At 31.3% G+C, this 16,870-nt stretch overlaps 1 protein-coding gene across 1 annotated transcript in view; it reads left to right on the forward strand.

Annotated features, from left to right (window-relative positions):
* Klhl1 (kelch like family member 1) overlaps positions 1–16,870 on the forward strand; it is a 364,387-nt gene that overhangs the window by 229,967 nt on the left and 117,550 nt on the right. The window contains exon 6 of the mRNA XM_005324822.4: positions 11,988–12,174. Within this exon, the coding sequence (XP_005324879.2) occupies positions 11,988–12,174 (187 nt within the window). The remainder of the gene's footprint in view (positions 1–11,987; positions 12,175–16,870) is intronic.

Raw genomic sequence — 16,870 nt, forward strand, 5'->3', positions numbered from 1 at the left:
GGTCAAGACGGATTTTGTCTTTTGCTGAGCAGGCAGAGAATCTCCTTTCATTGTACTTGGAATGGACTTTGTACATGTATATTAGTTGCAGAACAGAAGGAAAGAGAAAGGTCAGAGTGGGGTCATAATATTTCTCTTTTAAACAAGTCCCACACCATTTTCTCTCCCATATTTTGAAAAAAAATTGTATGACTTTCTTTCAGAAATAAAATATAGATGCAATAGCAAAATCAAATAAAAAACAAAGTAACTAATCCAGTTTTATTAGAGGAAAACAAGTTTAGTTGTTCCAGCATGACACTGTGTATGGCATGGTGAGAATACGATTACTTCCTGTGTTTAAGAAACTTAAATTACAACTTATGCTAGTGAATACCACTTTAAGCAATTACCTCCCAGCATGAATCTACACATTACAGTGAGTAATGGAACTGTTTGCCATGACTTTCAATTGCTGTGAAAGTCTAGGTGGGCCATATATAAATAACAAAAGAAGAGTGGGTAGTTTAAAAATTTTTGTTTTGAAAAAGTCAACCACTGAAAACTGCGCTTCAGATGCAGACATAGGAGGCCATGTCTCAATCAGCTTGTTATACTGCTGCTTAACTGTAATTACTGGAAAATAATAACCATATGCTCAAATAATTATAAATCACTCGAAATTAGGAACCAGTGCATTTCTTTTTGCATACTCCAAAGTATCTGATATAGGATTTGACACATTCCCAGCTCTTTTAGTCCCCTGAGTATTAAGATTAATAAAATTATATTTTCTCTTATTCCTGAAATCTTCAGTAAAGATGTTTGAGCAACTTATTTCATACCCAAACTTTAAAAACTGATAAGTGTATGCTCAGTGGAATTAGGTTTACGTGGGAGAATAATTTTAATCCCTTATTGACTTGCAAGATGCATCTACCTTGATGTTTTCACAGGAACTTATTTCACTGATGATGATCAAAAGAGGTATGTTGGGCTTTGATCAGAATAAATCTAAAGAAAGCTGGAAATCTGCAAATATGAAGTGATTAAAATTCTTTCTCCATCCTCTCTTAGTGAAATGAAGGAAGCGAAATACTGACTGATACCTTATAATTAGTGTGAGACAAATTAAAAGGATTAGTTAAAATGATTGAGATAGGGTTGAAGAAAAGCAAGTTTAATGTGAGGTCTGTATTATTATTGAAATTAGGAACTCCAGTTTTCTCCATGGAGTACATATCCACTAAATTCAATCTCTTCTATTACTATCCTATCGATATATGTAAAAATATTTCCAGGTTTTTCTACTACCAGAATTAACTTTTCTAAGATCAAATGTGGGAGAAGTAAAGGAAGAATTTTTAATCTTTCTCATAGCAGCCTTTGCTTTTTAATTGATTAAGGTAGTTACCCCTGAATATAGTGTGTAGGCCATTTTCAAGCTCATCCCTCTCACAGAAGGTAATGTTTAAGAATGATTATTGCACTCAGTACCTTTCCCTCATTAGCTACAGTTTAAAGCTATGTTTAGTATTATCTCTTAATTCAGAACATCTTGTATTAAAATAATATAAATACAGTATGACCCTATGTATCTCTATAAATTTTATTCTTTCACCACAGATGGTTTGAATTTAAGTTATGATTGAATGACACACTTAGCTAGAAGACAATCTGTCCATTTCAGGTAATAATAACTTGTATTGAAACAATTTTTCTTACAAAATATTAGTGAAGCTAATATTAACACAATGTTTTTAAAATGATTTTCTTGATAAGATTGATCTTTCTAGTCTTGGTAGCTAGCAGACACATGAGTGATTCAATAAACCATGATTTAGAAAGTTAGGTATAAATTTTAACTTGAAATCTTGTTCAGGCTAGGAAAAATGTTTAATAGAATCTAGGTACATACAAGCATGCTAGACTTCTAGTGAATTTTTGCCATTGACTATGACTTGAAATAAACATTCTATGATCCATTTTGGGGATAAACTGTTTAGAAATGTAGACACTCAGTGATTGGTAAGCAACCACGTTTCTGAACAATGAAAAATGTTTCTGATGGTGATTAATTTATACATTGATCTTGAGATGTGATATTATTGAATTACTATGTATTTTCAGACTTCAATATGGAATAAATAATTTAAAATAAATCAATATATAAATACTAATAATAGTAAATGATCACTCATTTAAGCTGTTCTTTAGTGAATTCTATGACCCATAACCCATTCAGAGGTAACAGATAAGATATAGCAGACATTTTTTAATGATTTCCTAAAGGTTTGTGATTTAACATGTATAACAAGCCCTTCAGTGATTATATATGTGATAACTATTAAAGTCTGAAATGATTAATAAAAGCAAATTTTATTGATTGAGGCCTGTGCAATTCAGTCAGTCCTCACTGAAACAACAGAATCTTAAACTCAACTCTGAAGATTGGATCAGATTTTAATAGAGTTTCCAGAGGGAAAAGGCAATATTATATTTGAGAGAGAGTGAGAGACAGAGACAGTAAGGAAAAGGGTTCAGATTAAGAAAGCTGCATATTGTATTCTGACAAGAGGGAAGAAATCAAGAATTAAAATATAAAATACAATATAATGTACATTTGGGTTTTGGGAAAAATGAATAATTAGATATAATGAAGTTGTATAGAAGAATGTTTAGCAAAGTCAAAGGATGTTGAATAATCTCTTATAGACAAAGAAAGTAATGGATAATTTTAAATATACTTTAAGCATGAATAAATTAAGGAAAATATTCTAGGGTGAACTTAAATGAATTAGTGGCAAGCAAAACTGCTGGTATCAGGGACTAATAGCACCTTGAACAAAATAAGTGCTGATTGAATTTTTCTGAATGAATGAATGAAAGTTCTAGCAGTTAATTAGGATACAATAAAATTGTTCAGGATGGAGATAATGTTTGTGCTCTGCAAAGGATCATTTATTTCAGTCTTAGAAAATCTAAGCTTTCAAACTATAAAACTGTAAACGCACATTAAATAAATAAAAGTTACTCATAAATTATAGCAGCAGAAAACCCATTCACTTGTCACTAATAAGAGTTATCATTTGGATTAATCTTCTGAGCTCTACTTGTTTTGATTATGCCATTATTCTTCTCTATTTGTACTGTCAGCTTAGCCAATTATTTTTCATCTTAAGGCAATCAAATATTTCTGTACTCAGAATTAAATTAATGAACCTGATCCTTATTTCATCTGTAGTTTCTTCTTTTTTCCCCAAATACCTGAGGAGGAACCATTCAAATGTATCTGATGTAAGTTTTATAAGTCACTTTGTGTTTGTGTTTTTCTTTTGCAATGAAAAACCCAGGAAAAGAATCCAGAAATCTTTATTGTATCTAGTTTTCTCATATATATTAAAATGTGAATAAGATCCTCAATTTAGCTAAAAGGGTGATTATGTTAATAAAATGGACAGGGATATATTTCCGTCTTATGATTCTATTCTTTGCCAGAATTCTTTTCAAGGGAGGCTAATAGAACTTCAAATGTAATATGAGAGTCTGTCTCCTCAGGGGTGATGTGTTCCTTTCAGGGTACAGACTGACAATCTAGCTTTGATTGAGCAAGCTCATTTTGTGGAAGAGTAGCTGTTCCAATCACAGCAGATACTGGATTAGTCATTGATGAAGTTCTATGAGCACTGTTGAACAAACTAATATTGCTAAGCTTTCAACATTATCATCCATTTCCCCCCTTCATGCGTTTGAACACAGACAAAGTATGAAAGAGGAAATGTTCAAAATACCTCTGTAAGCATGAGACAGTGGCTGGTTTCCCTTGTGAAATTGTTCTACCCATGAACTTTCTATTCATCATGTATCTACAAAGCTCTGTGATAACCGAACTCCCCTTTCATCAGCACCCTATCTTAACTAATAAATAGGCTCAGGGTTTGTTTAATTCTGAATGGGATCAGTTTCCCTGGGAAATGTCTTAGGAACTGCATAATGCAAATTCCTGAACATATTTTATTTGTATGATTCCTATTTATAAGACACTGAAGTAAAATATTTCCCTACAGTTTATGGGATATGATAACATTTTATCATCACCTTATTTATTATTCTCAAGCAGAAAACTTGAAAGACTATATGAAACTCATTTCTCTGAGGAGTGTCACTTCTAATATGAATCATTTTTATTTTGTAGATTCTAATTCTATGAGTTTATTTCTTAGCATAGGACTCAATAGCAAAATAAAAGTTTGAAACATTATGAAATAATATAAGCTATGAAATTTTGTCAGTTTATTGTAAAAATGAAAATGTCTTCCTAACTGCACTAGCCCAAGGATATACTGGAAATTTAGCACTTTCTTAGCCCTATAGTAAGTTTATATATATCTTTATTTCAGTGTTTACTCAATATTACACTTTTTGACCTCATGATCAGATGAAAATTTTAAATACTATGCTTTGTTCATATCCTGTTAATTATCTTCCCATTAAAATTATATTTTCATTAATGCAGTATTTTTTAAGGAATGGATTACTATATAGATATTTTCATATGTCAAGCTATTAACAATACAAGAGTATGTTGTGATTTTATATTTGCTTAATGATCTTTATATTTTTGGAAAGTTTAGTATTATCACTTTTGTGATATAAATACTTTTTAATATTTAGTTTAAGAGTAAATATTCTTTGACAAATAAGAATAGGTGATAAAACAAAAATAAATTTTTTACATATAATTTTTAAGCTAACAAATAAATGAGTTGTTTGCAATGTCAAAGCAGTGTCTATACCCATGAGATAGAAAAATCATAACATGTATTCCAGGCAAAGAGTATTTTCTTGACATAATTTTTTTTTCAAAAAGAAGATGCCTTTTCTTGAATGACATGAAAATTCACTCTATTTTCTTTTTCAGAAATTGGAGAAACAAAGCAAAATATAGATTCTTGAAAAGTATATTCCATTTTTATGAAGTATTCCTGTTTGGAATACTTTCAGAGTCATACTTTCTCATTTAGTGTAAGTGTTTGAAATAAAATTAGGTACATATTTTTGGAAAATTGCCACTTGCAAAATGTCTTTGGGCAACACACAGAATCGAAACATTCAGCAGGTTTTCACTTCCTAAACACACAGCTAACTGAGGCATGTGATTCAACTTCTCAAACCATCAACCATCAAGGTCTTTTATTATAATAAACTATTGCATTAAATATTGTCTTAATTAATGCACTTTTCCCCCCTAATCTAAGTGAAGTAAATGTGAAAGCCAATGGAACTTTAAAAAGAATGAGTAAGAAGAGAATAGCAGTGTTTTCAAACACATAGCTGTAAAAATATTTCTAATCAAAAGTTCATGACTTTTCTAGTAGCTGGAGTGGTCTAACAGAGTCTACATCAAAAGATCTATCTATGATGGTTAAACTTTTCTAATTTTTTTTGCATTAGTAAATTCTTAAGGTAATACACAAGATTCTCATATTTCTTGGTCATTTTCTGTTCATCAGGTTCGGGGTTATCCTTTAATTCAGCAGTCATTGAGTCACAAAGGAAACCTAACAAGGTTATAGAAAAATAGATTGTATTTATAAAGTGACTGTCTAATTGAAATAAATAAATAACAGAGGAACACACTGCCTTTAGAGAAGCATGCACTATATACCTTATTTTCCTAACATTATGCATATAATTAAAGAAGAGCACTGGAAATTTTAATTCATTTATATATGTATGTGACACGATTTTTTTAAAAGTTTGTTTATATTTTGTTGATATATATATATATTTTTTTACATTCAGTTTACATAAATAGGTCATTAAAACATCAAAAAGTTTACTTTTCTAACAGAGACATTTTCCTATAACTATTATAGTTCATTGCATTTTTCAAGGTAATCCTCCAATTTTGATAATTTAAGATTTCTAATTTCTCTACAAAATCTACCTATCTTTCAGCTCACAGAATCTGAAAGCAGTAATACTTGAAATGTGAATTTAAACAATATAGCATTCCATTGCAAACTCTACTTAATTCTGTTTCTACTTCAAACTCTACATGTTTATGTTGCTATTAAAATTTAACATAATTCCAAAGGGCAAGCCTTATTGTGCCATAGTCCGGCTGGGCAAAATAACCGAGAGGTGACAAGCAACTTGACGGTTGAAGTGGGAACTACTTTATTGCGAGTGAACTCAGCAGAAACTGAGTGGGAACTCAAAGTAGCGGGCACCCAAGGTAGCAGGAGCCGCTTTTCTGCAGGACAGCAGAGGTACATATACCCAACTAATTACACACAGCTTAACTTAATTGACATCATCTAGATACAGTGGTCAGTCATTAAGGAATCAAAAGTTCATGACTTTTCTAGTAGCTGGAGTGGTCTAACAAAGTCTACATCAAAAGATCTATCTATGATGGTTAAACTTTTTTTTTTTCATCATCTTAATGGCTCACTGATGTTACTTCACAAACCACTCCTCCTGGCAAAGTGCCAGGCACCATCTTGACTTGATTTGCATCCCCAACATTATTATAAGTTCTACAAGACAATATTACAATATTTTTGTTTATTAAGTATATTTGAAATTTTGTTTGAAATACAATCTAAAGTGAAATTCTGCATACTTGCAATTTCAATTATATAATCCAATTTCATATTTAAACTGAAATTATTCACAGAGTAAACCATACCAAAAACTAAATAAATTTTATTTCTTAAAATATTTGCAGAATATAGAGTTGAAAAACTTTCTGAAAATGAAATTGAATAATATATAATGGCAAAAAGAATGTTTTCAGTCTACTTAATTTTATTCTTCTTGATTTTATAGACACTGCCCATTATTATATTCCCTATATTTGATCTGTAGGTCTTCCGTACATACTTTCTCCAGAATACCATTTGACTGTGGATAATTTCTGAAAATTTTCATTTCATATTTATATATGGAACAAATTTCTAAAACTAAAGTATGTCTTCTCTCTCTTTAGTTGAAAGACATGATTTCAGAGATTCTCCCTTTAGAGATTCACGGAATGTTAATAGCTCCCTATACTGTCCTTCATATTAAGTCACAGGAATTTTATTTTTGGTTTTTCTTTTAGAAGATGAACATTCTGAAACATTATTGATGTATAAATAATGAAATACTCTTTTGAGGTTTAGAACCCAATTAATAATTAAGAATGCAATTGATAATTATTCTAAGTGTGAAAACATACAAATAGTGATGATGAAAAAGTTTCAAGAGCTTTTCATTTGTAAAATGAATTATGTTAAGATTACCAAAATGGTATTTATATTTATTATCTGAAGGAAAAATTCTAGTTTGCAATTTTTGTATAAATATTTGCAGATAAATGTAACTTTTCTGATTTAGATCTTTAATGTCCGTTTAAAAACTCATGTATTAGGCAATGCAGGAATGTTCAGGCATTAAATGATTAGATAATGAGAGCTGTAACCTCATCAATGGATTAACCCATTTGATGGACAGTAATTTGAATGGACTACTACATGATAACTGTAGGCTTAGAGGAATTAGGTCACTGGTAGTGAGGCCTCAGACTACTCTTGTCCCTGGCTCCACTCTCTATCTTTCTCTCCTTCCTGGCTTCCATGACCTGAGCATCTTTCCTAAACCATGGCCTTCTGTCATGATGTTCTACCTACCATCAGATCCAGAGCAGTGGAGTCTGCCAGGCATGGACTGAACCTCAGAAACTGTGAGCCCCAAATAAACTCTTTCTCCTCTAACTTGTTTGTGCTAGGCATCATGGTCAGAGTAATAAAAAGCTGATTAACAGAGAAGATTTCTAAGTAGTTTATTATTTATTAACTATTTCCAATTTTTTTTTTGTAAATTTGAGAAGCAGAAAAGCAATCACATTAGCTTAGGATTCATTAGAGTTTAAGAATGTTAAAACTACATTATTTTTACTATCTTCATTCAGTGTGTAAAAGAAGCATATATTTGAGTTATTCTTGGAACATTCCAAGAAAATCTGAAGATAACTGAACTTTAAAAACAGTCTGCATTTGTACTTGAACTTGGGGTAAAATCATAATACTAAAATATATTTGCAGATGAAATGAAATAAAACACAGTTTATGCTATCCATAAGCAAAACATGCTTACAAGTAATATTTTAAAACACAGAATAATAAATAACAATGATTATGAAGAAATTGAATTTCCTTCAAAATAACTGTCTTTGCCAAACTAGTTAGGAGTATGCCAAAGTTCAGATATTTTCTACAATATTTTGTGCATATAAAGAAAAATATAATTTAAGTACAAAATACCATTGCCATTTTATAGAAGCATAATACATGTTTTAATTTTCTTTTACATATATTCTTGTCATATTTTCAAAAAAATGATTCATATTATAATTTTCTTGTGCATATATCTATAAATATTGAGTAGTTCATTTTCATTTAAAATTTATTACTTAAAAGAATTACAAACCTAAGCACTTAGAGTTGCCTCTCCTCTGATTCTTTATTTCCACATAATTCCCTAAGCTTTCTTTTATAATCAACTGTTATTTATAAATAATTTGAAATAAGTCAGATATATCTTTGCCTTTGTTTAGATCTATGTAAATATGTAATATTCCTATAGATGTTCAAGTCAGTTTTTTAAAACTTTAATATCAATGTATTGTATTACTGAATTTTAACAAAATGTTTCTTAAGAAACAATATCTTTCTATTGTATGTACATTCTTATTTCTCTGTAATCTTTTGTATTACATATATTATTTAACTGAAAAAGGGGCTTTTGTTTTTTAGCCACAAGGAAAATGAGAACAGGAAAAAGTGACCCAGATGGCTAACTTTTTAAAGAAAATATATTTTATTTCATTTTAACAAATGTTATCATTTAAATAATATTTAAAACATGTAACATGTAGTACATTGTATTTCCTTATGTTTATTAACTTTTAACTAAGAAAAATTTGAAAAATTTCAGTGAATAATATTTGTAACATTTTTCTTACTTTTGAAAATGAAAACTTAGTCAAGAATTTTATTAGTTTCTAATGGTCTACTGTTTTAAAGTTCTCCAAAGAAATAACGATTATAATGTGAGTCAATATTATATGACCCTTTTGATTTGCAGCACTGGAATAATTCAAGAGACAGCCTTGAAAGAAGAGATCATTTATTTGAATTTAATATAAATAATTTTTATGTTGATAATGTTAAGATATTAAATTATAACTTATATTCCTACTTTACAAGCTTTAAATATTAGATATTAAACCTGTTTCTATTTACAAAAATTTTGTGCTGATGTTATGTTTATGTCTTGATAAAACCAAAAGGAAGTCCTCAAGTTAATTATAAGCTAAAAATTAATCCACTCTGAGTTAAAAGAATCATCTAAATATCAGGAATATTGTATGAACTAGTTTACTATAAAGGACCCTTTGCATTCATATATCAAAATTTTGAAATATTTAAATCAGCTTATATAAAGCTAAAGCCATCACCCAGGTTCTCAGTTAAACTTTTTGATTCTGTTCTATAATATTCTAGGAAAAACAGAAAAAGAAAACATGGGAAAAAGCACATACATTTTTAAAATTTTCTTTTATTTATAATTTCATATCTATCTACCTAAGATATTCCTACAAATAATTAACTCCAAATACATTGATATTTTTTAATGACCAATAATCCCAAATTTTCCCAAAAGAGATGACAAGAGGAGAGAAAGAAAAAGGAATTTATGAGAGCTAGCTTCACATATAGAAATATTTATAAATCAATCATAAATTCATTATAAATTAGTCACAATATAATATATACAAATATGGATATATATTTATATAAATTAATCACTGTAAAGCCTAATTATTTTTCTAATAGAAAGAAAAGGCTTATATTCAAAAGAAACATTTTGATACATAAGTTAGAAATAATATTCTCTTTGGTGATAAAGAGCAAAAATGTTACTAAAATGTTTAAATGGTAGTCCTTTAAAAAAATTCATTAACAATTACCTATTTCACTTCATACCGATTTTTAAAAATTTAATGTTCAGAATAAAATTAGGAAAGCAGCTAGTATTTTAGTATATAAGAAATAGAGCCAAGAATGTAGACATTTTTACTTACATATTTCCAAAGCATCTAGTACCTAATACATCACATCCTTATTCAGACTTAGCCCTACTCTGTTCTTTCATACCTTTTATAAATGAGTATTTATGTGTTTTTACATTCTTCCTATTTCCTCTAAAGGTAATATAAATAGGCTAAATAAATTAATCTGTAGTTAAAATTATAGTGTTATATTACTTATTTAATAATGTGTTTCCCTATATATTCTGACCATGACCTGCAAGGCAAGGGAATAAGTAACCGTCCTAGGTGTGGCCAGACAGGAAATAAAAGGCTGAAAACCTGGTAATCCCAGCTGCTTGGGAGGCTGAGGCAGGAGGATCATGAGTTCAAAGCCAGCCTCAGCAAAAAGCAAGGCTCTAAGCAACTCAGTGAGACCCTGTCTCTAAATAAAATACCAAAAAAGGGCTGAGGGTGTAGGTTCAGTGGTCGAGTGCCCCTGAGTTCAATTCCTGGTACCAAAATAAAATCAAAACAAAACCAAAACACGAACGATAAAGAAAGAAAACCAAAGGAGACAAAAAATACATTGAAAACGGGAGATTTTCGGATGGAAAAGACCTGATGGATCTGATCCTAACAAAGGGAGATAGGCCACCAACCTTTATTTTATAGGAGAACACTTGAAAGGAATTCATTGTTCAGAAGAGTTCTTCAAGATAAAAGAAAGGCAAGAGGCTGGAAGGTGGGCTTATTGGGGCCTTATCCCTTGCTTAGTAATCCTTCCTCCTCCAGGCAGCTGGGTCTCAAGGCTGTTTAAGCACACTGTTATCTCTTTTAACCAAGGCTCCCAGGCATCTAAATTCAAAGCTATCGAACTCATAAATTCCATGCCAGGCATAGAATCAGCCCCATTGACAGAGGCCGCCTGCAAATGAGCACGTTTTTCTACATCTTCGCATGGGGCAGCCAAAATATCCAAGGCTGTGGAGTTCAAAGCAATAATTTATTTGCCTCTCCTGACAATATAGTAATGTATTCACTTAATAAATATTTGTGTAGTATGATTGCTTATCAATGACTAGAAAAGGCCAATGAGTCTTTGTTCAATTTTCAACTCATTAATTTTTAAAATATACATAACAAATTTAAGCGTACATGAAAATGAATCACAATTCATGAAAATAGAAAAAGATTGAAAGAATCAAGAAAAAAGAATCTAAAGAAGCACAAAGGAAGAGGAAACTTAAAGATTTGAAAGTGTTAAGTTATACACAAAAGACTCATAGACACTAAACCTTTTGCAGCAGAAGAGAGACAATATAGTTTAAAACTCCTGGTCTCAATATATTGTTAGCTCTGGCTCTGGATTTTTGGTATTAACATTCCTTATTTTTCACTATTGGAAACTATTACTTTGCCTAATAAGCAGCTTTTCAATTGCTTTCATACTAAAAGAGCCATTATGAGGATAACTGTTTACATTTTCATGGAGTTACTTAGGATTTAGAAGAGAATTGAACTGTATTTAAAAGAACTTAATTATGTGAGTACTTATGATAAGCTCATTTTAGAACATTCTGTTGAAGGTAATTTTTTAATTTCCTTAACCAGACAGGTTTATGAATAACATAAGCAATTGTACTTGATTTATAAACAACTCTGTAAGAGGAAAGAAAATGGAAAAATTGATCTCTAGAACGTTTTGCAATGAATAGTAAAATCATAGCAATATGGGATTAAAAATGTACTGCATTCCTCTTGGAAATGTGCATTTTATTTGTATTTATTTGTAGATATAATCAATTCCTACACTCCTTATTCCTCTCAATATAAGAGTAATATCATAGGCTTTAAGATTTTTAACTACTGATACCATATTCTTTTTTAAAAATCATTATTAATAGTGATTGTATATTATTCACAGATCTTGGCTGACCTAGAAAACCATGCATTATTTAAGAATGACTTGGAATGTCAAAAGCTGATCCTGGAAGCAATGAAATATCATCTACTGCCAGAAAGAAGAACTTTAATGCAAAGTCCAAGAACTAAACCCAGAAAATCTACAGTTGGAACACTCTATGCAGTAGGAGGAATGGATAACAACAAAGGTATATAATTTTAGATCTGGATTAAGACAAACCCTGTGCCACACCATCACTCAATTTTATTATTATAATCTGGATAAACAAATAATGTTCGCATAAACTTAGCTTTAACAATTATGATTTAAGACTAAAGGAAAATTAAATTTCCATTTATATTTCTGGTCTGTATTTTTCACTTCTGTTTATTCATCTTTAAATTCTTTATTTATCTCTTCTGCATTACATCCAAGATTTCAAATGAAATTAGAAAATAATTTAAACTTAACACAGGCCAATTTTGTTACATACATTGAAAACTGCATTTCAGTTCTAAGTAAAGAAAACACAGTATGTCAGAGACATGCTAACTCCAGTACAATTATGATAAGATTCTGCATGTGAAGGGTCTGGGGATGTAGCTCAGTTGGTAGAGTGCTTGCCTTGCATGCAGAAGGCCCTGGGTTCAATCTCTAGCACCATTTAAAAAAGAAATCTCTGCCTTTGAGAATCTGAGATTTTCAGATAGCATTCAGACAGATAAGTAGATAATTATAAATTAGTATAATAACTGTGGTAGTTTTCATTGGAGCAAAATGAAATCTCATTCTTCTTGGTTTAGTCAGTTTTTTCACTCTGGGACCTGGCCAGAACAATTTAAGAGTAGGAATAGTTTGTTTGAAGCTCGTGGTTTCCTAGATGGCTAACTCCTTTGCACCTGAGGTGACACAGAACATTATGGTAAAAGGGTGTGGAAGAAGAAAGCAGCTCAGGAAATTAGCAATCAGGAGGTAGAGAGAACTCCACATATCAGGGACAAAATATAAACCCCAAAAGCATTTCCCTAGTTATCCACTTCCACCAGCCACATCCTACCTACCTAGAGTTACTTTCCAGTTAATCCATATCAATGGATTAATACACTAATTAAGTTAAAGCTCTCATAATACAATCATTTCACCTCATGACAATACAACATTCTTGTATTGCCTTAGATGTGAGTTTTTGGAGGACACCTCATAACTAAACTTTAACAGTCTCTTTCCAAAAGGAAAAAATCTGGATAAAGATTTTAATGGTTACTTGTATGTTTCATTGTGACTGGTTTAGGGATACTCAGGTTGTTGCAAAACATTATTTCTGATGGTGTTTCTTTCTTTCTTTTTTTTTTTTTAATTTAATGCAATTTATTCTTTAGAACAGTGGTCTCCAATTTTTTTGATTACACAGCTCTTTTTTTTTTTAGATTGCCTGACCAAGGCTTTATTACAATATAGCAATACTAATGTCTATTTTGTTCTGCTGCCCTTTTATCCCCCCTTCCCCTCCTCTCCCCTCCCATCACCTCTCTCTACCCAATCTAATGTGAAACATTTCTTCTTTTTTTCCCTCACATCATCATACATGTATTTTGTATAATGATGAGGGTCTCCTTCCATCTTCCGTGCAATTCCCCTTCTCCCTTTCATTCCCTCCCACCTCTCTTCCCTATTTAGTGGTAGTCTTCTTCTCATACTCTTCCTCCTTACCCCATTTACAGTCACCCCCCCTATATCAGAGAAGACATTCAGCATTTGTTTTTTAGGGATTGGCTAACTTCACTTAGCATAATATGCTCCTAATGCCATCCATTTCCCTGCAAATGCCATGATCTTGTTATTTTTTAGTGCTGCATAATATTCCATTGTGTATAAATGCCACATTTTTTTTTATCAATTCATCTATTGAAGGGCATCTAGGTTGGTTCCACAGTAGAGCTATTGTGAATTGTGCTGCTATAAACATTGATGTGGCTGTGTCCCTGTAGTAAGCTCTTTTTAGGTCTTTTAGGTGTAGTCTGAGAAGGGGAATAGCTGGGTCAAATTGCGGTTCCATTCCCAGCTTTCCAAGCAACCTCCATACTGCTTTCCAAATTGGCTGCACCAATTTGCAGTCCCACCAGCAATGTATGAGTGTACCTTTTTCTCCGTATCCTCGTCAGCACTTGTTGTTGTTTGACTTCATAATGGCTGCCATTCTTACTGGAGTGAGATGTTTCTCATGGTGTTTCTAGAAAGATTAGCATTTGATTCAACAGACTGAGCAAAGAAGCTTGAATATCATATTGCCTTCATTGATGTAGTGAACATTTCCAGTTCCTTGAGGCCCTGGATTGAGCAGAAAGACAAACAAAAGAATTTACTTTCTCTTCTGGAGTTGGCTATATATCCTCTGGCTTCAAACTTCATAGTAACAGGTTCTCAAAAATTCAAACTTCAGTAATTATACCAGCAGTGCACCCCTACACACACACGCGCACACACACACACACACACACACACACACACACACAGCCCTTTTGCCTCCTGGTTCCCAGGCTGTGTATCTAGAGTAGATTACATCACTGACTTCTCTGATCCTGCAACTTGAAGACTGCTTATTGTGAGGAATTCTTGATTTCCATAATTGTGTGAGCTTATTTCCATAGTAATTTTCTCATATATATCTCTATACAATATTGATTCTTTTTCTTTATAAAACCCTGACTAATGTAGTGATTGTCTATAAAAAACTGCCTCAAAATATATTTGAACTTTATAAAATTTTTATAGTAGCTTTACCACAGAAAGCCATTATATATCTCTTATTCTTTCTTTATTACATAATTTACTTCCAGATACATTCTATGGATGACAAGTTTTTAGACTTTATGATTTCATTTAAAAATGTACTTTCTACTTGAAGAAATATTATAATTTCTTAGGTTTCTTAACAAATTGTAATATCAGAATTATTGAGAAAAGCTTATGTTGCTTCAAGTAATAATACCAGCTTTGACTTAATGAAATTGAGTTTTAGTCATTGTCATTGATTCATTCATTGATTCATTCATTCATTCAAGACAACTAATTATGCATCTATTACCTGCCATGCATTCAACTCTAGAATGTCACTTTTTCAATTCAAGAATAGTAATGTTGCAGTTATCAAATAAAATCAAGATAATTTTCAAAAATATGAAATACAAACATAACTGTCAGTTAAAAGCGGTAGACAACTTGTTGTTTTGAGAACTAAAGAAATGACAAATGATTTCTGACCCTTCTTCTCTCCATTTTATCTCCCTCAGAGTTTCACTTCTTTCATATACCATCAAATGTTGTTATTTAATATGATATTACAGAAGTTTTAGAAAATGTATAATGGTTTTAAAATGTCTTTTTTAAAAAATATTTTTTCTAGTTGTAGTTGGACACAATGTCTTTATTTTATTTTATTTTTTTTATGTAGTGCTGAGGATCGAACTCAGAGCTTTGCACATGTTAAGTGAGCACTCTACCAATGAGCCACAGCCCCATCCCCTTAAAATGTCTTTTTAAAGAGATGAAACAGAAAATATCTTATCAGATAAAAATCTTTTGACCTACAAATAGTTAGAAATTATAGCATCATAAAAGCAAAGATTTATCTCAATCAAGAAAACAAAGCTATTAATGTGTATCTCCATTGTCTTTAGGAGAGTAATAAATCCCAAATAACATGCATAATATTCTATGCCCTAGAACAGAAGCAGGAATACATTGTTATAATGTTGTGGTAAGTTAATTTTATTTGGTAAACCTTCGATTTCTAGAGACTATTAATAAATACATTCCTCCTGGTCTCAGATTTTATAAATATAAGTCTAATACATTATTTATCTAATTTCAAAGTCAAACAAATACCATTTGTTTTTTAAAGAATGCCATATTCCATGGGAAAATACTGATGTAATATCAATTCCATATGTGCATCTGCACATGATAGTATTTTATATAAAAAAGCAAACAAAAATATCAATTGAACGTTCAATAAATTCATATTACAAGAAGCCACTGCATGATTAAAGAAACAAAGCATGTGACTAATTTGCCAGTGCTCTCAGCATTAACCTGGGCTGAGATTCCTTAATTGTACTATGGAAAATAATAGTGTAGAATTCTAGAGGCATGAAAATATAAGAACTCTATGAAATAATAATAATATGCCGATTGTAGTGTCTTATTTCTGGAACCCAATGACATGGGAGGCTGAGGAGAGAGAAATACAAAATCAAGGAAAACCTCTGCAACTTAGCAAAACCCTGTCTCAAAATTAAACAATAACTAAGTTTTTAAAAGGTTGGGAAAGAAATTCAGAGGTAGAGTGACCCGGGTTCAATCCTCATTACCAAAAAAAAATAATAATAATTAATTAAATAAATAAGGGATAATGATGTGATACAGCGAAGGAATAAGGCAGTTAGGTGGTCATGTAAGTGATACATATATGAATATCATGATGTATAAGGTAAATATCTTTTTCCTTTTTCTGGTACTAGGGATGGAACTCAGGGTCACATGACCAATGAGCCATATCCCCAGCTCTATTTTGTATTTTATTTAGAGACAGGGTCTCACTGAGTTGCTTATTAGCATCTCACTTTTGCTGAGGTTGGCATTTAGCTCTCAATTCTCCTGCCTCAGCCTCCCGAGCTACTGGGATTACAGGTGAGCACCACCATGCCTGCAGCCAATTCAAACAACAGTCAAGAATGATGAGTCAAGAAAAAAGAATTAAGTGATAAATGGAATTTTGTATTATATTTTTTAAAAGTGTTATAGTTTAGATTTTCAGTATCTCCCAAAGGCCCATATTTGAAGGTGTGGTCCCCAACATATGGTGCTATGGAGAGGTGGTGTAACCTCTAGTAGTTGGGGCCTAA

The sequence above is a fragment of the Ictidomys tridecemlineatus genome, chromosome 6 (genome assembly GCF_052094955.1).
Source record: "Ictidomys tridecemlineatus isolate mIctTri1 chromosome 6, mIctTri1.hap1, whole genome shotgun sequence".
In the NCBI taxonomy this organism is placed as follows: domain Eukaryota; kingdom Metazoa; phylum Chordata; class Mammalia; order Rodentia; family Sciuridae; genus Ictidomys; species Ictidomys tridecemlineatus.